The sequence below is a fragment of the Protopterus annectens genome, chromosome 7.part0 (assembly GCF_019279795.1).
Source record: "Protopterus annectens isolate FY-2018-M chromosome 7.part0, PAN1.0, whole genome shotgun sequence".
Classification (NCBI taxonomy): domain Eukaryota; kingdom Metazoa; phylum Chordata; order Ceratodontiformes; family Protopteridae; genus Protopterus; species Protopterus annectens.
The window spans coordinates 36,452,890-36,478,249 of record NC_056739.1 but is presented as its reverse complement, the minus strand read 5'-3'; the positions used below and the strand labels follow the sequence as shown (position 1 = coordinate 36,478,249).

At 41.1% G+C, this 25,360-nt stretch overlaps 1 protein-coding gene across 2 annotated transcripts in view; it reads left to right on the top strand.

The window, feature by feature from the left end:
- The window catches only part of CELSR2 (cadherin EGF LAG seven-pass G-type receptor 2), a 1,401,203-nt gene that overhangs the window by 883,025 nt on the left and 492,818 nt on the right, over nt 1–25,360 (top strand). For both annotated transcript variants that reach the window (XM_044076472.1, XM_044076471.1), the window contains exons 9-10: nt 618–784; nt 21,961–22,146. In XM_044076472.1, the coding sequence (XP_043932407.1) occupies nt 618–784; nt 21,961–22,146 (353 nt within the window). The remainder of the gene's footprint in view (nt 1–617; nt 785–21,960; nt 22,147–25,360) is intronic.

Here is a 25,360-nt window from a genome sequence, read left to right as displayed (position 1 = left end):
ATATGAACACCCAAGAACTTTGTGCTCTTGACCCTTTCCACTGTCATGTGGTTTGTGTGGTACTGAAAAGTACTGAAACATTTATGGTAATATCCATGTTTGCTAATCTAATGGGAAAGATTAACGCTTATACGGCTACTAAACAATCTTCATCCAGTAGTCGTGGGTTTGATTCACCCAGTCTCCATTTGCCTGTTTGTGTTTCTGAGCAAGGTACTTAACCAGGCAGCGTTTCATGTCACCCGTGTGAAGAGGTATTTTTGCCTAGTGTGCTTACTCCGTTAAACAAAAATAGAAATATACAAGCAAGTAGGTAAACCCTTTTGGTCTAGAATAACTGGAAATGCCAGTGGGGCTTTCCACTTTACTTTTTCATTCCTGAGCAAGGTCATCACAGTGTCATGGCTTGGTGCACAGATTCCTAGCTGGTTTTGCAAATGTGTATTAACTAATTAATTAATAACTAAGCCAATTGTATTTTTAACTAACCTCACAGCTGTAGGACAGCGTTGATATATGTAGAGAAATTATATGAATAGATGCAGGAAAAAATGTAGGAAATAAACTGGTGTGTGCCAAAAGGTAAGTTAACAAGCACTCGTTTTCTGTATTTTTAGTAATGGCACTCCCCCAGCATTTCCAGGGTAACAGTTTAGTCTCATGGAATAACCTTGCAACAACCCTTTCCTCGCCCTGGTACATGGGCTTGATGTTCCGTACACGGCAAGGCAGTGGCGTCCTCCTTCAAGCAGCTGTGGGCCAGTCTTCAACAATAAGTCTTCAGGTATGTTTATAGAAATGTTTGCTTGTACTATGGTTACACTGCAGAGAGATGTGGGGTCAGCACATAGATTACATCACTGCATTTATGTAGGTGTGACTGTGCATTTATTTTCTTGGTGTATGTTTCACTGCACCTTGTCACATGATCTGCTCTTATTTTGTTTATTGTAAATATTAAAATGCTCCCTTTTTGGTGTATGTGACATGTTCATATTTTGTGTAGTTCCCATCAGCCCCTCATTCTAGCGGTATATTTCTACATATCATTTTTATTCATGCATAACACTTTTACTGTAACATGTGCACCTGGTGTTGAGAAAAACACTGCGTTTCTTCATTATGGTAGATAATGTTGCATGAATATCATAACGTAGGTAGAACCATTGCCTTTTGGATTTGCTAAAAAATTACTAGGCTTTGCTGTTTATTTTTGTTGTGAAGGTGCGGTGGTGGAGAAAGTGGCATGTAGTAAGTGAACAGAGCACCTGAGCTGCCAAGAGTGCAGAAAAGTGAGACATTTTCCTGTTTTTTTGCAGTTCACATAGCCTCTCCCTGCAGACTGAATGCACCAAGCCCCTCCCTCAATATTATAGCCATGAACCAAAGCATAATTTCCCCCGTAAACTACACTAAACTTGTAGGTGTCGAAATCTACTGTAATATGAAATTTGACATCCATATCTCCCAGACCATAAAGAAAGTGCAGAAAAAATGGGTTTTCTTTATAGAAACAAACAATTCCTTACTAAACAGGCTAAATCTACCACAGCACACATCCATCTCATATCTACACTCCTCTACACCTCCCCAATACTCACAAACTTGAGAAAGACTGAAATTTTCCCAACTGCAGCTGCATAGCTATCTTCGTTACTTCTAGAAAAGTCAGTTTAACTTTGATTTCCATTTTCTAGTAATTGCTTTTTTTGGCAACCATCATAATTAGACTCAGCAAGGCCTTACTATGTCTAGGCAATTCTGATTCTGTATTATGGCTCAAAAAAATAATTTCCCTAGTTACTCCAGTTTGCTCACCCAGCATACACCTCCAACATTTGCTGTCTACCTGAGAAAAAATTCTTTGGAGCCTGTTTCGGGTATAAAAATACCAATATAAATACTTCCAGGCAACGAAATGTTTTAGATTTTGTTGCATGTTTGGGAGACGCACACAAAACCCTCATTGATTCTTTGTTGATTGCATATCCAGTCTCTCTTCCCAATCCTTCCTAAGGTCATCTGATTGATTCTTATAGTTTTCATGCAATATTTTATATGCTCTACTAATTATTCCTTTAACGGCAACTTCTGCTCTAGATTCTACCAAAAAGTCTAGCAGTGCTGGTCTTTCATTTAGGACCCCCTATTTCATTCTCTTTGCCTGTACTCTGATATCAGTCCTTTGCAAGCATGACATTTTCAGAAAGAAAGAGAGACTTTTAACAAGAAAAGGAGAAGTAAAAGCGGCGGCTGTGAGCAAGTTTGCAGCTGTTCAGCAAAACACAGTTCAAATTATAGCTTTGGTTCAGGAGGTAGCTTTTCGTAAGTTAGAGGACAAATAAATGAAGTGCAGTCATAGGTGTTTAAAATAAGCAAGACACTGGAGAAGTATATAAAGTCAAATGACAAAAGGGTTGAAAAACTAGAAGAAGCTCTGTAAGGTTTTTTTTTACTTGTTTCTCATATTTTTGTGATTAAAGCTGCTTGTTGACTAGAGGCTTGCTCTGTTTTTTAAAACTCATTATGTAAATGCTGCACTGTATTTATAGGTTCATAGGTTCATAGGTTCATACTAGGCTATCTGCCCGAGGGCATTTACAAGCCTAGCCCATCGTTTTGTGGCTTAGGCCACCCCTTTAGTATGGGGAACTATACCCATTATTTTTCTGTGCCTCTGTCGAGCAGTGACACTGAGGTAATCCCTGGGGTATATCTGCGATCTCCCATCCATTGGTCAAGATTTCTCTTGAACAAGGCCAGCGAGGTGCTCTGCCTCACATGTACCGGGATTTTGTTCCACAGCATAGGGAGTCTTTGGGTGATGAATCTATCCCTCCAGCACGTCCTATTAATAGCCGTGTCAAGGTTTAAGTCTCCGCCCTTGTGGCTCTGATGGATCTAGATTTTTGAGGTGAAGCATATTCATCAAATCTGGGTTTGACATGGCCTTGTATGTTAGGCAAAGGTCACCTCTGAGCAAGCGGTGGCGACTGAATAGAGCTGGAGTTCTTTCAGTCGGGCAGCATAGGACAGATTTTTGAGACCCTTTATCCTTTTGGTGAGGAACTTTTGTGGCCTCTCCAGCTGCTGCAAGTGTCGGGTCAGATACATTCCGAATGGGGCATTGTACTCGATCATTGGTCTGATGAGTGATGAGTAAAGGGAGACTATGACCTCCCTTGATCTAGATGAGAATCCCTTCATGATAAGGTGGGCAATGTAGAAGGTCTTCCTAACTACTTTAGCTACATGGGTGTCGAATGACAGACTACTATCAACCTGGGTCCCCAGGTCCCTGATAACTTCTTCTGTGCTCAGTGGATTGCCACCTATTTGGTAGCTAGGGGTAACCTTGTTTTTCCCGAAGGGTATGACTATGCATTTTGCTTGGTTCAAATAGGTTTGTAATTACAGTTATTTAGACTTGTTGACTAGATGCCTGCTCTATGTTTTAAAACTCAATAACTGTAAGTGCTGCACTGTATACCTTGTGCCTGATTCCACCCCAGTAGTTTTAGCTGTCTTACAGTGGGCCAAGCTATCTTTCTGTATGTTTTATCCATTGGTTAATGCAATTGTTTGCTAAATGTTTTACCTCCTCTTAGCGACTTCTTATTTTTTTCTTGTCATAGAATTCAGTTATGCTTTAGTATATTATGCTCACTGCAACAGGTATACCTGATGATTAGCTGTGGCCATCTGTTCTGCTATGTTCACAGGAATGTAACAAATCTTTTTCACCCTGTTTGCACATCTATATTAACTATGTTTTTTTTCAAAGTATATTTAATGTTAATTTTAGCAACATTTTAAAGCTAAATTGTGTGTAGTGTTGCATCTGAACTACTGTGCTAGACTGAATGCTAATGTGGTAGTCTCAACACTTAAGTGTTTATATTGTTTGAGGTTCTCTTTCTGTCCTCTCTAAAATACCTCCTTCTGTCTTCTGTGTGCTAAACATCATAATTGGTAACAATTTTTATTTTATTTTTTTATCTCCTCAGCTAACAGCCAAGCTTTGTCTTTTTCTGTCCATACTGCCAGTGTACTGCTAAATGTCCTGCATACTGAATAAACAGTTGCAATGAAAGTCACTCATCATACAGCTCTGTTATCGCTCACCTTGCAGCGTCTTTTTTTTTCTCTGCAAAGTATGTTGGCTTATCCTTTTCTAAAGCATATCTTTCTAGCAAGTTGGTACACTGTGAAGCAGCTTGGCAGCAAGGACCCCCCCCTCTATTCTTCAAAGAATCTGTTAGTTTTCAACAAATTTATGTCTATTAAATGCTGGACTAATCAGCCTGCTTTAAGACATTTCTTACCTGATAGCACTACACAGTAAAACCCCATTTTGTCTTACTTTTAACAGTACATAGCCTTTTTCCGTCAGACTTTTTACTGATTGTTTCTGGACTGTGCTTACCTCTGGGCTTGGCTCATCCCACTCCATTTGCCCTCACTTCGATCGGGCTCATTCCACTCCATTTGCCCTCGCTTCGCTTGGGCTCATTCCATTATTTAATCCTGTCATATAGCACTGTCTCCCGTACTGTCTCATATAGCACTGTTTCCACATCACTGTATCAGTATATTTCTCTCTCTACTAAACTGCAGACACCAACCCGCCCTTATTTTCTCCTAGTTCCCTACTATTTCACCATGTCAGTTATCATCACTGTTTTGAGCATCTGTCTCCTACTCATTACCCCCTACCTAGTCTCCCACTCCCCTGCCTTCTTCACATCAAACATAACACACTACCCCTCTCCTACACTCCCCACTATTACATAGCATGCAAAACCAAATATCCGTTTTCACATCTGTTCTAACCTGTACACTAACTCTAACATGTTGCTCTTCCACCATAAATATGTCCATACCCCCAACCCTCCTTCCTCTCCAGATTTCTTTCATCGACATCGACTAATGTCCAAGTTCAAACTCTCTCTCCTTCTACACTCACTAACAGAAATCAAATTCCAAGCTGACATACATCCTAACCCAGGACCCACACAACTACTCCCACCCCACCCAATAACACCCACCACACCTGGTAATACTACCCTCCACTTTCTTCTCCTAAAAAATTCCAAATCAGACTTGCGCATCACTAAATTTGACCTCAGAAGTTTCACAAAGAAAATAGTAAATTTCATGCAGCACTAGCTACCTAGACTCCTGATATAGTAATTATTACAGAGTCATGGCTAAACCCACGTTAAAGATGAGGAAATACTAGTGATTATAATGTTATTAGACAAGATAGGCTGAACAAATGTGGTGGAGGCATTGCCATCACGTATAAAAATTTCCTCAAAATTGAAAAATTAATCTGTACTCCCCCAGATCTTTCAAAAGCAGAAATTCTAACCATGTAATCTGAAGTAAATCCATATAAAACCATCATAGTTACTGCCTCCTTCCTACCACCAGGAAATAATCTACCTAACATTGAAAGTCTCCTATCTAAGGCATCCTCTGCTTTCAACCAAAAAACTGTAGTACTAGACAATTTCAACTTGGACTGGCTATCCTGCTCATCTGACGACTCCAACTTTAGCAATTTATACATTTTCACCCAAACTGTAAACTTCCCCACTAGAATCGATATACATACTAAGAAAGAATCTATTCTAGACTGGATACTAACCAGTAAGCCCAACTTAGCCCACCAGGCTGGGTGCCTCCCCGATTCTCTCATTGATCACTCCCCTGCCTTTCTTCTAAGGAAATACATTCGCTCCCCCTGTAATGTCATTTTCAAACACATACACAACGAACAAAACTTTTCTCCTACATCTTAAATTCTCTACTGCAAAACTGCAACTGGTCACCTCTAAAATCACTCCACCTAGACCAAGGTGTATAATATTTTAATGATACCTTCCTCAAAATACATAATAACCTCATTCCAAGAAGAAAAATTTGCTCCAAAGCCAAAAACCTACCTTGGATAACCAAAGATGCTAAATCTCTTATTAAAAAAAGGGATAGAGCCTGGACTGCATATCAAACCTCCAGAACCTCAGAAAACATCACCTCTTACAAACATCTAAGAAACCTAACTACGAAACAAATATTATCTGACAAAAAATCGTATTTTCTAGCTTCTCAGCAAAAACATATAACCCACAAAAATTTTGGCAAGCATTAACTACCTTCTCAACCCTAACAAAACCTCTACCCCTGCACCATCTACAACAAATAGCACTGAACGTTTAGCATCCGAATTTAACTCTCATTTCATCACAACTATCACCTTACTTTTAAACAACAACAAATCTAACCAACCCCTTACAGTGCCTACTCCTACTAACTACTTCTCTTTTAAACCCACACAAACCTCTTATATCAAAAAACTCCTATCAAAACTAAAACGTACCTGTCTATCAGCTAACCAACTCCCTAATGACTTCTTAAAAACTGCTGCAGGCTCCATCGCCTATCCAGTATTTATCCTAATCAGTTGTTCAGTCGCAGAACAATATGTCCCCATACTCTGGAAAATATCCCATATAATCCCCCTCCACAAGGGCGGCTCATCTAAAGATCTCTCTAATCATCGTCTCATTGCCATTCTCTCACCCCTGGCCAAAAGTCTTACAGAAATGTATCCATAAGCAGCCCCTAGACCATCTCACTACAAATAACCTCTCATCTAGTTCACAGCATGGCTTCTGTCCAAAACACAGTACCTCCACAACCCTTATAAGTTTCACTAACTACATCAAGCTCCTCAAAAACAATGGACAACTAGTCTCTACTACATTCTTTGATATGTCCAAAGCTTTTGATACGGTATCCCACCAACTACTACTTAACACTCTAGCCTCCTTCAATGTCAACTCTACAGCTCTCAGCTGGTTCTTTTAGCTACCTTGCTAAACAGGCAACTAAATGGGATAATAAACTCTCCACACTCCTCCCAGTCTTTGTAGGCATTCCTCAGGGTTCCATCCTTGGCCCTGTTCTTTTTATTATATTCACAAATAGTCTAGACACTGCCACTAAATCTGCTTCTGTCATTCACTATGCTGACAATGCTACCCTTATTTGCTCTGCTCCCACACCCCAAGAACTCCAAGATAAACTGCAAAAGTCATTATTGGATATTAAAAATTATCTAAATGAACTTCATCTCCTCCTAAACCCAAACAAAGCAAAAGTAATGATCTTCTCTAAAAGAAAATCCAAAACAAAACCACCTCTTCTCTCCATCTACTCCATTAATGGCAGTATAACAGAACCAGTTAACCAAACAAAACTACTAACAATAGACAACAACCTAACATTCAATAAACACATATCACTCACAATTAAGAAAGTTCACATCAAACTTGGTGCACTATATAGGGCCAAACCTTACTCAAAATGCCAGAGTAGGTACAGCCAGATCCCACCTCCTATCTACACTTCTCTACTGTTCTCAACTTTTCACTAACCTGTGCAAGTCTGATTTACATCTACTTAATTCCTGCTATAACAAAATAGCAACATTTGCTGCTAATATACCCAGCAGGAGCCATCCTTGCCTTGCTCTACAAAAACTACACTGGCTTGAATTTACCGATCTGTTATCGGTCAATCAACTCACCACTGCCCACTGTATTATCCACAAACCTGAAAACTGCCCAGCCCTCTCCAACCTAGTGCAACTAAATACCAGCCCCAGGACCCGTAGATCATCCGATAAACTTATAGTCAAGGTAACAAAGTCCCATAACTACTTCGGTGACTCTCTCTTCTCCTTCAAAGTAGCCAAACAGTGAAACCTATTACCCCAGAATGTCTTAAAAAACACAGATCGTCATAGTTTCAAAAAACTCCTAAAGGAATACTTTACTCAACAATGGCAATGCTCCTGTAATACCCCTGGCTAGTTTATTATGCCTTCGATCAAATGTTTTCTATTCTGCTGTCTTCTTCTTTTACTTCTACCAAACACAAATACCACAGTGGTTTTTAGTTTTAAATCTAATGAGTTTCATATCACTGTCTGTAGTAAGGCTTAGGATATGTAATGTTTTCTGTTTTACATTCCCCTTTTTGTAAATTGTGATTATTGGCAACTGTCAAACTTTTTGTATTTTGTTTGTAAATCTTTTAAAAATTTTTTTGTAATCTTTTTGTACTATTATATTATTTTCTCCCCGGGTCTCCGCTGAAAACGGGCTACTTGCCCAGCCAGGCTCTACCTGGTTAACAAATGTAAAATAAGTAAATAAATAAAGTAGCTATGAGCTGATAAAACTGCTGAGATCAGAGTTTGAAATGGAGGCAAAACAGGCTGACCATCAAGCTTGTCAAGAAGAGATGTTTCAAAACAGAGTTGGAAGACCGAGCATGCAGAGAAAACCTGAATTTTTTTTTCTATACCAGGGAAACTTGAGTGGATGTACTGCGTTTTTATGAGAATACAAATAAGCACCTGGATTGTTGTTCCACAGCAGGATTTGTTAGTTGAAAGGGCACATCCAGTGTTTGCTCCAAACCTGGGGCCATGTGAAAGCAGCCATCCCAGCAGGAATAATTGCTCCTGACAAAACTGTAGCAGAAGGGGAAAAATATTAAAACTTGGGGACAGCAGAGTGTTTGTGGAAAATAATTATTCATTGTACATCAGACAGAAGAAAAGCAGTCTAACCCAGCAACCGGGATGTTAAGAGGCAGGTGTGTGATTCAAGTTGCTGTATTCAACCATCTTCAAAATATCTTTTTTTCCTGGAGGATCAAATACATTTTTGGATGGAGACTAGGCTATGAAAGAAATGACAATGTATTATCAACAAAGAGTGAGGTAAACAGCTGAAGGAAACTCAGCTTTATCATTCTTCTGACAGTAACTAAGCTCACAGAGAGACCAATGACACTTTTTCCATTTTTCCAAATGTAATTCCTTGTGTGGTTTAAAAAAAAAAACAATTAGGAGTACCATGGACTTAAGCTAGATACTGGTGTGGAAGACAGAGTTGACCAGGAAGAAGACCAGCAGAATGTGAAATTAGAAAATAAACTGGGGACTTGTAAACCATCAATTCCATTAGATAATATGATTAGACAGGGCACTGAAGAGACTGAAGGAGTAACAATAAGTCAAACAGTCTTTGTTCCTGTTAATGGTTGTATTTCACAATGTCAGTTATTATACAGCAGGTATGTATAATATGCAGTCAGTTGTATTTTAAAAGTGAGGTGATGGAGCTATATATGTGCTGTATGAGATAGTGGTATTAAAGTAATAAAGTACTTTTTCTTTGTGGTAACTTATCTAGGCTTTACACTGTAACAAGTTAAGAAAGGCTGGGAAAAGAAATTAGAGGGGTTGACAACTGTTAAAGCTAATGTAACATTATTTTGAGCTGCGGGAGATATAAAATGACTCCCCCTTTTTATAGAGATGGGTGTGTGTAGGCTGTTGTCCTTAATCATTACAGCCTCGTGATGTTTTCATGTGTTTCTGCAGTTACATCCTATTGACGCCTCTAGGTGTCAAGTATTGCTTGTTCATGTTTGCATTTATAATTCTAAACCCATGGTACATACAAGGTATGAAATATTTCATCTTAAAGCTTACACATTGTCAGACACAACTGTATTTATATTTGACCTCTGTGTAGTGCAGATCTAGAGAGATTTAATATTATTTGTGTGCTATTTATTTGAAGTGTAATAATTTGCATATTCCTCTAAATATCTCAACAATCAAGTACCAGAGACAGAATTGCATAGCCTCATATTAAAGCTCTCTGCTGTACAAAGAAATGCCGTTTGCAATGTGTGTTGCTTGAAATATTGTAAGCTGTTTGTGTAACATTACAAAATTCATATTTGTTGTGGTTTATAAAATCCAGTTTAAAACAGAATTAAATGAACGGATGCAACTATTGTATAGGTTACTTTGTGATGAATAATTTATTTATAGTTTTCTAGTGACAGTTATGTTTCTAGAGATATTAACATCTGTTTGAATGCAAGACAATGACTTCATTTTTAAAGACCTTGGCTATGCCCAGTGGGATTTAGGAGTTCAAACTTAAAAGAGCTCCATTAGAGGACATGAGTTAAGCTGTAGACAGGAATTATAAGCAAACAGGCTTGAAAAACAAAAGAAAGTGATAGAAAAACATGGAAATGGCAGTTCATTCTTGCACTTGCAAAATTAATAGCTTTTTACACGTATTTAGTTGGAGACAGGGCGCTTGCAGATGCAAGCAGTTCATCTTGAGAAGTCTACTTTGTGTTGTGAGTGATATCTGCAAAGTACAATGTAATTAACTGTTAAAGATACATTGGCAAGCAGTTCAGTGCAAAATAAAGTCTGCAGCTGTGGGAAGTGAGTAAGTAGCTAACTCCTTAGCATCCTTAGTTCTTTGATGCATTAAATATAACAGCATATAGCAGAACATTCAGTACGGAATCAGGGAGAAAGGAAAAGGGAAGAGGTAATACCGATTGTGTGATGGGCCCCATTAGTCACAGATTAGGGGAAAAGGCAATAATGGTAGATTTGAGGTAGTAAAGGGCTATTGGCAGGTGAGGAAGATTGTGCTGCATGTATTTATATTTCACCTAAAATTACTGGTATGAAACCGATTTTTGGGAGAAATAATCATCTTTCAACAGGGACTATTATTCATGGTTGGGGACCGGTGCCTGATTTGCAATAATGATGAAGTATCAGGTGACCTAGAGCGGAAGTGGAACAGAAGATGGTAGATTTTTGAAGAAATATATGAGAATATTTGGCATGGATGATGTGAACTGAAGACAGAATTTACATTTTCCCCAAAAACAATAACTGGGCTTGACTGATTAGAAATGATATTTCACATGAGCATGTATGTTTAATTGATAGCTCATGCAGCAGTAAGAACTAAGGTAAGGACGCAGGGTTCTGTATAAAAATGAGACACTGGCTCTTTCCTAGTTATCTGTTAAAAAAGAGAAGAATTTTATGAGTAGGTATTGGAATTGATTCAAGAGTTATTAGAGAATATAGATATTACTTTAGAAAGGATAAGTAGTGGGACAAGTGAAATGGAGTTTAAAAACATGGTAGAAATAAGAAAGGAAAGATGGGGGATGCAGATGTAGGAAATGGATGACAACAAACACGAGTTTACAAAGATTGCTGTTAAACAACAAGCTTTGGTAACTCCAGAGTGCAAGAAACTGTAGCATAACAACTTGGGCAACAGAACGTCGCAAGGGTCGATGCTAAATGTGGGGAGTCTATGACAATAAAAACAACCAAAGATTCTGTAGAGGTATTTAAGATATTTTAGAAATATTATGAACTTCTGTAGAGGAACCACAAAAAAGCAGAAAAGGGAATATTTTTGAAAAACTTAATTATGTCAAGGCTAGAGGAAGATGAAGTTCAACTGCTAACAGCTAAGACAGGAAGAGATGACATAAAAGTGGTGATGTATCATCAATTAATAGGGAAGTCTCCAGAAACATATGGTATTCCTGTGCAGGAGACTTGAGGGAAGAAAGTTTTGCTTTTCAGTATTTTAAAAGCGGGAGGGGTAACAAAGCTGTGATGGCTTTATTGCCTCTAGTGGGTAAAAACCATCAGCTCCAGCTTCAGATAAACACATTTCAGTTTTAAACCCTAATTATAAATTGTATGTACTAGCTGAACAAATGGCAACGGTGTTGTCAGAATTGTTAAGATGTGGATGAGTGTGGATTTGTGGAGTAGAACAACAGAGCAATATTGATCCAGAAGAAGGCAAGGTTTACTGCTGTCATGGACAACAGAGTGATATTAATCCAGAAGAAGGCAGGGTGTACTGCTATCATAGATGGGTTTTTATTCAGTAGAGTCAGCTGGGATTTTATGAGTAGGGCAGTGGTAGCATTTGCTTACTCTGATTGAGTAATGGGGCTGAAAAGGAACATATATGAGGGGTTAGAGGCAAAAACAAAGGTAGGAGGGTTCCGCTCTGATAGGGTGTGTTTGAACAGAGGCAGTTGGCAAGGATGTCCTCTTTCTTCTTTGTTACCTGCTTTATGCTTTGAGCTGTTAGCAAAGAAAATGAGAGACTCAAAAATTCAAGAATACAACTAGCATGGTAGTCAAGCAGAGTTAGCTTTATTTGTAGACAATATTGTTTTCTACTTGCTAAATCCAAAAAAAGGATGTGTTGGTTTTGTGGAACAGTTTCAGACAGTTACAAGTCTTTTCAGAATATAACATAAGTAAGGACAAAACAAAGTCTGTAGTATTCAACTATGTACTAACACATTAATTGGTTCAGCAGTTCCCTTTCTTATGGGGACATGATAAGATGAAATGTTTAGATGTATGGATTAAATGGATTTAAATATGGCAGCTAGGGATATGCAGAAAAAGACCTCAGAGGTTTCTAACAAAGAAGATCAAGGGGATACAACATGTGCCTTACACGGACCAACTAAAATCCCTGTCACTTTACTCCGTATCATATACCTCTTATGGGAGACTTATGCCTGGCCTGCGGAGCAATCCAAGACCTAAACTTAATGAACTTGGAGCATATCCATAAATCAAAAGGGACTACAGCTACTCATTCCAATGACTTAAATATTACCTGCAAATTAAGTAGGACATGCTGGAAGCACAGATTTATCTCCCAGTGACTGCCATGTCTTTGGAACAGGCTACCAATTCATGTGAAACAGAGTACCTCTGTGACACTGTTCAAGAGGAACCTGGACAAGTGGATGGGGCACCGTAAATTCTTACTGGAGATAGAGCCCACAACTCTCCTGGACATGGGCAGTCATCACTAAATGCAGTCTTGGGTATTGACTGTCATTTCTGTAGTATTACATTGGGATGAAATGGGTAAGCTTAAAATGACCTCCAGGTCGATAACCTAGTAATCTCCTATGATCTTTCAAACAAAAAATAGTACAAAAACTGAGAAGCTGGGACTCTTAATTATTGGTATGAATAGTAAGATACAAGCAGTGAAAATGTTTAGTTCTTTTAGCTATATATATATATAAATAAATAAATGTTTAGTCCTTCTAGATATATATATATATATATATATATATATATATATATATATATATACATATATATATATATAAATAAATGTTTAGTTCTTTTAGCTATATATATATCTCAACCAGCCAGAGCACTGATGATGATTAATAAAGACCCAACGAAATGTATTTAGGTGGGAAAGATGGCCGAAGTTGTATGGACTCAGTTGACTGTCCCCGTAAAGCAAGATGGTTTAGGGTTACCTGATTTGAATGGGTACTTTACAGCTGTGTAGTGAAGGCTCGTATACATAGACTGTAACAGAAGATTAGAAATCAAAGTGGAAATGAATGAAACAAGGGGGGGGTAAGTTCAAGTGAAAAAGAGATACGAGGATTTTGTATGGAAGTCCTTGAGATAACAGCAACTAAAGAGAATATTACATTTCAAATTTAGTGGAAAGAATTGTAAGAACTAAGCTAGCACAGGAATGGAAAAAAAGATTTACTAGTATGACTGCATGTGGGGGGTATAGAAAATAGGCAAGAGTGGGTTGGGGTTTGCTAGAGAAAATTTGCACAGGCACTGGGGTATTTGGAGTAAATAAATTAGGTGCATTGGCAAGTATTACCCTAGCAATCCTTGCAGGTCATTTTAAACCTAGTCAGTTTCTGTTTCAAAGGTGAGAATCAAACTCTGCACCATGTTCCTGTCTTACCCGTTATACCAAACCCCTTTGTTGAGGGGAGGGCAGTAGAGGCTCCCTTGATTGTCTCAAAGGTTAACTGTCACCAGGAGAGGTGATGAGTCTGATGAGTCTGAGAGGGAAAGTAAAGAGAGGGGATGTTGAGATTATCCGGATGTAAACAGTGGTCATAACATCAGGGAATTTTCTGACCATGCCCCTTACTGTATCTTCCATTGCATCTGTTTTATTGCATAACTAAGATGGGAACATGTCCACTCTGTGTCAAGGTATTGCCGTGCTTTACCTCCTCATTAACATTTTATCCTCACCCCCTCCCCAGAACAAGAAGAGGTCATCCGATGGCATCCCTGGATCTCCTAGCATGAGGCTGTTTTAGAACTCTTGGCACCCCTGTGCAGACAGTCAGCATTCTGCTGTGTCTTTTTGGCCTTTTCCAGGAGTATATAAGTCATTAATAAAGCTTATTAAAGAAAATTGTGTAGTCTAAAAAAATTATATTCGATTTCTGTTTTTGTAGACTTTTGGAGTGTTTTTTCCTTAAGTGGTGTTCTCCATTATATTTCAAAGTATCTTTCATTGAAGCACCATTATGACTAGAATGGCTGAAGACATTTGTAACTGGAATATTTTTCAGATAACCATTTGAAATGTTGGGACCCGGTAGAGCGAGTTCTGAAAAGCAGAGACTGAATGGCTGAAAGCTCGGACTTGAATATACCAAGTCCGAGATGCCATGTCTCAGAATATTCCCTTTTCTTCAAGGTATGGCGATCTTGGTATATATAAGTTCAGGGGGTGTGAGAAGTGCAGGGAGCCCCCTGCAAAAAGCCATTTTAAGGAGAAGAGAGATTCAGATTTAGTCTTCTCCAGGTTTTCAGTCTTTTTTTCAGCTTTTCAGCTGTCAGCATTTTGAGTATCAGCATTTCAATAGAGATCCTATTTTTCATAGTCACACTGTGTTTTCTTTGGTAAAACACTACTTTAAGACTTCAAGTGTACATTAATATTTTTAAATAGCATTTAGCAGTAAAGTCATTTATTCGGAACACATCGTGGTTATGATGTTTTTCTTTCAGTTCTTTGGCAAATTGTCAGTAAATCACTGTACAGCACTTGTGCATGGCATTAACTTTTCATGTAGACAGTTTTGTAAAACTAGATGTCCTTCTATTCCCATGTTGCAGTATTTGGAATCCTCTGCCTCAGGCGACCCGAATGTCCGGCTCCTATGCAAAAGCTTAAGCCTGGTTGCTGCCAGGTGTGTGGATCATCATACGCAGGACCATAAACCACGGGCCTTAAATGTGACGTCTGCACGCACAGACCTCAGAACTTCTCTGCCACAGTCAAACTTCAGATCGATCACTTCGCTCCAGAAATGTCTTCAGATAAGTACCCCATTGGGGAATTTATTCTTTTGCTTAAGCTTTGGTTGCTATTGCCCCTTATTTATTTAGCCGATGTCCAGTAGAAAGGGGAAATGTAAGTGCAGCCACCAGATTCCGCACAAGGGTTTACATGAACTTTGTTTGTTCTGCTTGCACCAAGACCATGACCATACCAGCTATAGCATTTGCCAGTCGTTCATACCTAAAACTCTTTGTAGTCGTCTGGCAGCCCTAAAACTTTAGCTCAATAACCAGCAAAGTGTTTAGCCCTAAGTATGGAACCAGAGTCGGCCGTGGAGGCAGAGCCTCTTAAAAAGAAGATGAAGGTTGTAAGGTCTACTACTTCTACCCCTCCAATGTTGGATTTCCTGCCAGCCACCAGTCTAGGGGCTGAGAGGCATCTGGTAGAACTGGTGGTTTCGGTGGCTACCTTTGTGGAAGCCACCTTGGAAATCGTGGTATGCATGTCCTCAGAGGTCACTCCGACATCGGCTTCGGCCGAGGTTGAGGGTGAACCAGGCTTCGCTGAATGCCCACCTACAGTTCTGGAAATGGAATCCTCTCGCACAGGCCAGACGCCTGATACTAGGCCTACACCTCCACTTACTTCAACTAAGACTACCTCTCTCAAGATGAAGCAAAAATCTAAACATTTGCCTACTTCCACTGAGGACCATCCAGGCTGGCATACGTTTTCACAGTCCTTGGTTCAGGCCTTTATGGCTGTTAGGTCCACAGCCTCTGCTGTTGCGACATTGCCTGCTGTCAGCCCCACACCAGCCTCAGCTGCTTCCATTCATCCCACCCATACTCAGGAGGAAACTCCTTTTCTTCCTCCTCAGAAGAATCTCTAACCTACACATCCCAATTAGATTCCCCTCTGGACCACTACTCCCAAGATGAGGACTCCTTAGAGGGAGACCCCCCCCCCAGAGATATTTCTTTTGGGGAAACAATTACCAAAATGAGGTAGTATTTCAGTTGCGATGCCACACAGATGACTGAGGTTCAAAAGAGGTATTTTGAACTACTCCAGGTGGAGTCACCTTCCCCCTCTACAATTCCCCCTGTGATTCCAACTTACCTGTATGCATTTGCATCAGCCTCTAAGACCACCAAGTCATAGCCTCCAGCTCCCAAAAGACCTGACCAGTTTTACAAGGTCCCTGATGAGCACAAACACCTCATTAAGCCACCTGTGGCAGATCCTGCAGTCATTGCAGTGACCCTGACGAGCAGTCCAGACTAATACCTTCCTCTTCTCTTCTACCATCAGACAAGGACAGCAAGGTCATGGACCGACTGGGGAAAACGATGTACACATCCTCCACGCTGGCCTTCAGGGATATCAATTATCAGACCAACATGGTCAAATTTGCCCTAGATTTGGCTTCTGAAGCAACCACCTTGCTTTCCTCCATACCTGACTCTCCCAACAAATCTCAGGTAGCATCTAAGCTGTCTTTAGCATCACAGGTTGCCAGACACTCAAAGTGCAGCTTTGATGCCTCAGGCTTCAGCCCCTACCTCAGGACTTTAAAACCGAAGTCTTAGATGTGCCACTGGACAACAAATTCCTATTTGGCAAGCAGTCTGCTGAACTGTTCAAAAGCCTCCAGGAAAAAAACAAAGAACTTCAGGACCACAAACATTTATTGGTCTTTCCTGTCCCCAAATTTTACAGACAGCCTGCCAAGGCCACTTTTGTCAGGAGGGTCCCAGCCTCAGCCCCATCCACCTCCTCCTCCTCTCCACACAGAAAAGGGTCTAGAAAGGCTCCTTCCCCTGGGCAGTCCCTCCTCCACCTACCCTAGGCAGCCCTTTCCAGATAGAAACAGAAATACGTGACTGCCTCAGCCACTTTCCTCTCTCCTCCCACCTTTCTCACTGTCTACCATTCTGGAAAAAAGTCACCTCAGACCACTGAGTATTAGCAATAGTGGAAAAAGGGTACTTCATGTCCTGGCAGGAAAAGCCCCCACCACAAGGCATCCCCTTCCCACCCAAAAATCAACTACATCTAATTTCCCAGATCATCCAAGATCTACTCGCCCAAGGGACTATCAAAAGAGTTCCCTCAGGCCAAGAAGGGAGGGATTTCTACTCCCGGTTCTTTCTAGTGCCAAAAAAGGATGGCCCTTGGAGGCTTATACTGGATTTGTCCTTCCTAAATCTTTTTCTGAAGGTCCCCTCTTTCAGAAAGTTATTCCTTCAAAGCCTTCTCCCACTGTTGCCACCCAAGGCGTTCATGACCACTTTGGATGTGAAGGAGGCATACCTCCACATTCCCATCCACCCAGACTCTAGAAAGTATTTGCATTTTGCTGGACCCTCTTCACACTTCTAATTTACTGCCTTGCCCTTTGGTTAAAGTGTCTAAATTCAGCAGTAGCCTACTGCAGAACAAAAGGCATTCAAGTTTATCCCTACCTAAATGATCTCCTCATTCTAGCAGTAGAGGAAAGCATTCTCTGGAACCACTTACTGTTTGCTATGTCCCTACTTCAGAGCTTTGGGTTCACCTTCACCCTGACAAAATCATCCCTCGCCCCAGCCCAAGCCAAAACCTTCCTTGGCTGCAGGATAAGAACCCACTTGATGACAGGTTTCTTTCCTCAGGACAAAGTCTCCCTAATTAACCACTTCCATGAGCTCCTCCCGATCACCCACATTTCAGCCAGGCAGTTCATGCATCTTCTAGGCCTCATGGCAGCTACGGCCAGACTGCACATGAGAAAGTTCCAGTGGTTCCTAAAAATGTCTGGTCACAACACAGCTACGCCCTGGACTTTCAGGTACCCTTCCTACCCTGCCTGAAGACAGAGTTGAGGTGGTGGATCCAACAAGTACACCAGAACCCAGGCCTACATCTGCAACCCACCAAACCAGTGCAATGCATGCACACAGATGCCTCAGATCTAGGGTGGGGAGACACTATGAATGGCCTCAAGGTGCAGGCTCAATGGGACCTCTCCCTCCAAAAAAAAAACATATCAACATAAGGGAGATGACTGCACTCCATCTAGCCCTACAGACCTTCCTTCCTCTTAATGCAGGCAAGCCTCCCTCCAAATCTTCACAGACAATGCAGCTGTGATGTGGTACATCAACAAACAGGGGGATCAGGTCCTACCTACTCTGCAGGCTTGTAATGCAGGCATATGAGCTAGCCTCTCAGTACAGCATCACACTGCAGGTGGTCTACATTCCATCCCAGGATAACCATCAGGTGGATGCCCTCAGCAGATCATTCTGTCAGCATCACGAGTGGATTTTGTACAGATATGTGTTCTTAGACATTGTCCACCACTGGGGCACACCACCGATAGATCTGTTTGCCTGCCCCCAGAACAGACAATTGCAGCTATTCTGCTCCAGGGACCCCTCCCCACTAGCCTGGAGGGTGGATGCCTTCCCTCCCTTCCTACTCCTTCAGAAGGTCCTTCTAAAAATCCAGAAGCACAAGCCAAAAATCTTGCTGGTGACTCTCTGTTGGCCAACACAGCATTGGTTCCCCCTTCTTCTTTCTCTTCCCAAGGGCAATCACCACAAGTTGCCTCACAAGGTGGACCTGCTCACATAACAGAAAGGATGTGTCATTCATCCACACCTGGAGATTTTCTGCTTAACCCTGTGGGTGATAAACTCTTGATCCCCTTCAAACACCAGTACTCTGAGGACGTGCTATCCATTCTGCAGGAGGCCAGGAAACCCACTACCAGGAGGTCTTATGTTTTGAAATGGAAAATGATTTCCAAATGGTGTTCCAAAGGCAAAGGGACCCCTTCCAAGCAGATGTTCCACTAGTCATAGCCTATGTGTGTGAGCTCATAAAATCAGAACTGTCATATTCTTCAGTGAAAGTCCACTTATCTGCCATTTCATCTTGCTTACCTTTGGATCCACCTGTTCTTTCCAGGCTGGATGTCATACTATTCCTAAAAGGAGTTCTCCACGTTAGACCAGCAAGAGAAATCTATCCCCCCCCACCTTGGGACTGGAACTATGTACTGGAGAAACTCACTATTGCCCCTTTGAACAAGCAAGCTCTGCTTCTCTGCAGATGTGCAGCTGGAAAACTGTCCAATTTGTAGCCCTTACTTCAGCTAGAAGGGTCAATCCGTCCATTCATTTACCCACCTTCTTCCCCTCTCCTCAGAATGACAGTGAGAGAGTACTCCACTCCCTTGATGTCCACAGACAATTAAGGTTCTATCTGGACAAGACCAAAGCCATTAGAAGGTCCAATCAGTTCTGTGTGTCCTTCCATGCCAGGGCCCTGGAAAAGGAAACTATATCCTCCTGGATAAAAAAAAACTATTTCCTTCTGCTACTCGTAACGTGGCAAAGACTTACCTTACAATGTTAAGGTGCATTCTACAAGAGTGGTGGTCTCTTCAGGAGCCTACAAGGCCTGGATACAGCTACCCTTATGGAGGCAGTCACACGGTCCTTTACCAAACATTACAAATTGGACAATATATCCATTGTCAGGGCAGGATTTGCAAGGGAAATCCTGCATAGATTCCTGGAGACTGCAGCTTCCTCCACCACTGTTTCCTCTTCTTGAGCTGTGGCACACTCCCACAGTAAGAATACTGCAACATGAAAATAGGAGGACATGGATTACTTGTGTAAACTCTTACCAGAACCATAGATGTCCTTCTCTTTCACAGTGAGAATACTGTAACCTGAGAATAGAAGGACATGGATTAGTTGTGTAAAATCTTACCAGAACCATAGATGTCCTTCTCTTCCACAGTGAGAATACTGTAACCTGAGAATAGAAGGACATGGATTAGTTGTGTAAAATCTTACCAGAACCACAGATGTTCTTCTCTTCCACAGTAAGAATACTATAATGTGAGAATCGAAGGACATGGAATAGTTGTGTAAAATCTTACCAGAACCATAGATGTCCTTCTCTTCCACAGTGAGAATACTGTAACCTGAGAATAGAAGGACATGGATTAGTTGTGTAAAATCTTACCAGAACCATAGATGTCCTTCTCTTCCACAGTGAGAATACTGTAACCTGAGAATAGAAGGACATGGATTAGTTGTGTAAAATCTTACCAGAACCATAGATGTCCTTCCCCTCCTCAGTGAGAATGCTGTAACCTGAGAATAGAAGGACATGGATTAGTTGTGTAAAGTCTTACCAGAACCATAGATGCCCTTCTCTTCCTTAGTGAGAATTTTGTAACCTGAGAATAGAAGGACATGGATTAGTTGTGTAAAATCTTACCAGAACCATAGATGTCCTTCTCTTCCACAGTGAGAATACTGTAACCTGAGAATAGAAGGACATGGATTAGTTGTGTAAAATCTTACCAGAACCATAGATGTCCTTATCTTCCTCAATAAGAATACTGTAACCTGAGAATAGAAGGACGTGGATTAGTTGTGTAAAATCTTACAAGATCCATAGATGTCCTTCTTTTCCACAGTGAGAATACAGTAACTTGAGAATAGAAGGACATAGATTAGTTGTGTAAAATCTTACGAGAACCACAGATGTCCTTCTCTTCCACAGTGAGAATGCTGTAACCTGAGAATAGAAGGACATGGGAACCATAGATGTCCTTCTCTTCCTTAGTGAGAATTTTGTAACCTGAGAATAGAAGGACATGGATTAGTTGTGTAAAATCTTACCAGAACCATAGATGTCCTTCTCTTCCACAGTGAGAATACTGTAACCTGAGAATAGAAGGACCTAGATTAGTTGTGTAAAATCTTACCATAATCATAGATGTCCTTCTCTTACAGAGTGAGAATACAGTAACCTGAGAATAGAAGGACATGGATTAGTTGTTTAAAGTCTTACCAGAACCATAGATGTCCTTCTCTTCTACAGTGAGAATACAGTAACATGAGAATAGAAGGACATGGATTAGTTGTGTAAAATTGTACCATAACCATAGATGTCCTTCTCTTCCATGTTGCAGTATACCTTCCTTCCTTCCCACCTACCCCCTTCAGTACATTTACTTTGTCTAGATGGCACCTTTATGTATTCCTTAGTCTGTTGTCCAACTGGGCAGTCATTTCTGAGGTCTGTGCATGCAGACCTCACATTTATGGCCCATGTTTGACGTCTCACTCACTGGACAGCAATCAGGCTTAAGGTTTGGTAGATGAGCTGGACGTTTGGGTCATCTGAGGTGGAGGATCCCACAGTAAGAATACTGCAACATGGAAGAGAAGGACATCTATAGTTATGGTAAGATTTTACATAACTAATGTTTTCAGCTACTATAACTGTGTGCAACAGTCTAATGATGTGCTGTGTTTGTCTGTTAAGTTTGTATTTTGCTATGCTTTGATTTTGTTCACATTTATTTTCCTACTGATGCATGTGCCATGTAATGAGTGTCATTCCCAGGCTGAGGCTAAAACAAGTCCTTTAGGGATTAGTCCAGTGCCCCAATTTAAAACAAAAAACTTAACTAAATAAATAAATGTATTCATGTCAGTTTCTTTTTTGCATTGCCGAATGTTTCCTGTCCACAGTCATTGCTGTACGTACCTTCAGAGTGGAGGAAGGTTTAGTACTGGCAGATGCTTGTTTTCGAGGTATTGTTTCTCTACCAGCTGTTTTAGTGAATTCGGTCTGTTGCTCAGAGTCACTGTACCTCATTCTCTTTGCTTAAGACAGTAAGAAGGACTTTGAGTTTATGATGGTGTTGCACTTTGGTGCACAGACTTTTTTCGCCAAGGTCACTTTTTCTGTAGCCAGGTGCATTAGTGTTGATGCAGTTATGAGTTTGCTTATTGGGGCACACACTTGCTGCTCTCTTTTTGTCTCCGGCCCATGTGTCTCAATTTCAACCCTTTGGCACTAACTGTTTATAATGTTTTGATCCCTTTCTGCACAGCTGAATGAAGGCAATGCATTGTTATCAGTTTACCAAGACAACAGCCATATCCTAACAGTTGCGATGGACCAAGTGAAGGTAAATGATGGGGACTGGCACCATCTGAAAGTTCAACTGAAAAGCAGCCGAGATGGTGAGGAGAGCAGATATAAAGCCATCATGGAGTTTGATTATGGGCTTCATCAGGTAATGACCAGTTCTTCTTCTGCGTGCCATGGACATTATTTTATTTTAACTCTTTAAAGTCTGTTTTAATGCATAGCTGGATGTTTTGTAACATAGTCATAGCATGGCCCCTGCATTTGAAGTAGACCCCCCCCAATGGTATTTATGCAGTTTATGTAAACTGCTGAAATTTAGTTTTGACAATGAAAATGATATGCATCCGGGATATGCAGGTAAGGAGAAGCAGAATACCTGCCTAGGACACAGAGGTAAGGATGACCAGAATACCTGTCTAGGACACAGAGGTAAGGATGACCAGAATACCTGTCTAGGACACAGAGGTAAGGATGACCAGAATACCTGTCTAGGACACAGAGGTAAGGATGACCAGAATACCTGTCTAGGACACAGAGGTAAGGATGACCAGAATACCTGTCTAGGATTCGAAGATAGGGATGACCTGAATACCCACTGCAGCTTATTCTGTCAAACCTCAAAACTTTGGGTTACTGGAGGTGCTTTCTGATATTCTTTTTGGGTCAATGCTGCAGTCAAAACTTAAAGCCATCTCTGCTGTTGGCCGAGTTCAATAACTGACTTGACTTTCAGAGCTGAGCACCCTTCCCCTATGACTGGGCTGACATTGCATTTCCTCAGATGTCTTCACATACCTGGTATTTAGGGAGTTGTCTGGCCACACCATTTTACCATAGGAGTTTGTTTAAGAAGAGCGCGTCACAATCAGCATTGACCAAGGTAGGCAGCTGAAGAGCATTGAATGATAAGTACCCTGTTCCAATAACCCTTTTTTATTGCATTTTTTTATGATTGTTGCCATAGTTATCTGTTAGAGGACAGTCATGAAACAGACTTCCCGTCACTGATGTGTGTGATATCTTCTATGCCTTCTGTTCCTGAGAAGCGTGATATCTTCTATGCCTTCTGTTCCTGAGAAGCTTGCAAGATATCCTGACTGAAATCACTGTTGCAGTATTCCTGAAGTACGGGTTGTCACTGCTGACTTTTGGCTAGGATACTAAAGTTTTACCTTTCCGAGGTTGTACATCTGATTCATGACCGAAGCTCGTAAGTGTAGGGGTATTTAGATGGACATAGTATGTACCCCAGACTTTCTCTCTGCTGCCCAAACGGAGGTCATACATCTATTAGACTCATTGTTTGGCCATTGGTAATGTTGCTTCACTCGATTGTTTTCTCAGATAAGTGCCCCATTGGGGAACCTCCCTTTGCCTCTTTTGCTTATGCTTTTTTTGTTCAAATTTGTTAGCTAGGAGGAGGGAATAAATGCAAGTGCGGTAGGCGTATTGTGTACATGGACTTGCACACTAAGTGCTTTTTCTTTCTAGGTCAGGAATACGACCACAGATCTTGCTGCATTTGTCAGTTGTTCATTCCTGAAACTCTTGGGTTGAGGCTTTCATCTCTCAACACCTTTCCAGGAACTCAACATCTTAAATGCCTGGCCCAGTCCAAGATAGAATCAGCATCCCCAGACATCCCTCTTCCATCAAAGAAGTAACTTAAGAGGTCCCCCTGAGGTTGTAGAACCTGGGGTACTTCAGGTTAGCTCTCAGTTTCTTACTACTGAGACTCATTTGAAAGCCAGTATGGCTCCTGAGGCCTTGCAGACTGTGGATCTGTATGATGACCCGTGACTCATTGACTCATCCCTTCCGAGGGTCTTCATGGTGTTCCTCAAATATGAGTTAGGGAAGAGTTCCCAGGTACATTAATACAGGTTAGGCAGGGTTCCGAAACCTCTGCATCTCATCCAGGTGGATATCATGCCAAAAAAGAAAAAAAAAACATCTGCTGGACATGTTGTCTCTCCCTCAGCAGCTAGGGAAAAGAAGTGGAGAGATTTCTCCCAGGTCTTGTTCAAAGCTGTTATGGGTTTGAATGCCCACAACCACAGGCTACTCCTCAAAAATCTACTATGACATCTTCCTCTTCTGAAGAAGAACAAGATTATGATTTTGACTACTCTGTAGACTATTCTTTTCCTAGACACATTTCTTCAGATGAAGACGACTCCTCATCTCTGGATTCCCCTGTTGAGGAAGCTTCCTTTGGGGAGACTGTCTGGAACATGACGATGCATTTTGAATGACAATCCTCTGACCTCTGATCTACAGAAGAGGTACTACAGCCTCTTGGAAATTGTCACTCCTGCTCTGTCCCTCATTCCTCTTATACCCGAGTCTTTCTAGGACACCTTCCAGTCCGCCTTTTCAGCTCCAGGCTCTCAGCCACCAGCTCCTAAAAAATCAGATAGGTTTTGTAAGGTACCTGATGACTATAAATGCTTGTATAAGGATCCTGTGGCTGACCTTTCTGCAATGTCTCTTTCTTCAGGCAAATCCTCTGAGTTCCTGTCCAGTGCTAATGCTCTACCTACAGACAAGGATAGCAGAGCTATGTGTAGGTGGGGAAAGAAGGCTTATATCTCTTCTACCCTAGCCTTTTAGTAATTAACTATCTGGAACAAAAGGTCAAATATTTGATTTCGGTATTTTAGCCCTTGAATAAGGTAATGGTGGATCCTCAAACTGCAGAATTAAAGCAACAAATGTAGAACGTGCTTTCCCAGGCCACTGAAATAGCCAGACACAGCATTAAGTGGAGTTACTGTGCTGGAAATGCTTCTTCTAGGGCAGCAGCTACTGGCTCTGTTATTCACAGATATACATAGCTATACAGCCAGCCTATTCCTGAGGATTTCAAGTCAAAACTCCTCATTTCCCCTTTGGACAAAGAATTTTTGTTTGGTCCTCAGGCTGGTCGGTCTGTTCAAAAGTCTGCAAGACCAAGGAAAGACTGTAGGCTGATTCTACTCTCCTCAGTTCCTAGATGCTGTAAAATATATCCTAGGGCAACTCAAAAAACAAGAAAACCTCTGGGAACAGCTACTCTGACAAACCTCTTCGGGAACCTCCATCTGAGAGGCCTTCCTTTGGAAATAAAAGTCTCTGACTGTCTTCGCAGCATCCTCTCCCTTGCTGTCAGCCCCTTAACTCCTCTTTCCAAAAAGACTGCCACTTTCCCTGGCCCTGTAGGAATCTGGTACCACAGACAAATAGGTCCTGCCAAACATCAAGGATGGTTATGATATGTACTGGGAAAATGTTCCCCCTGTGAAAGGTATGCCACATCCTCCTCACAACCAGCTATCTCTTCTCATCCCCATTATTCAGGGCCTCCTGAATCAAGGCAC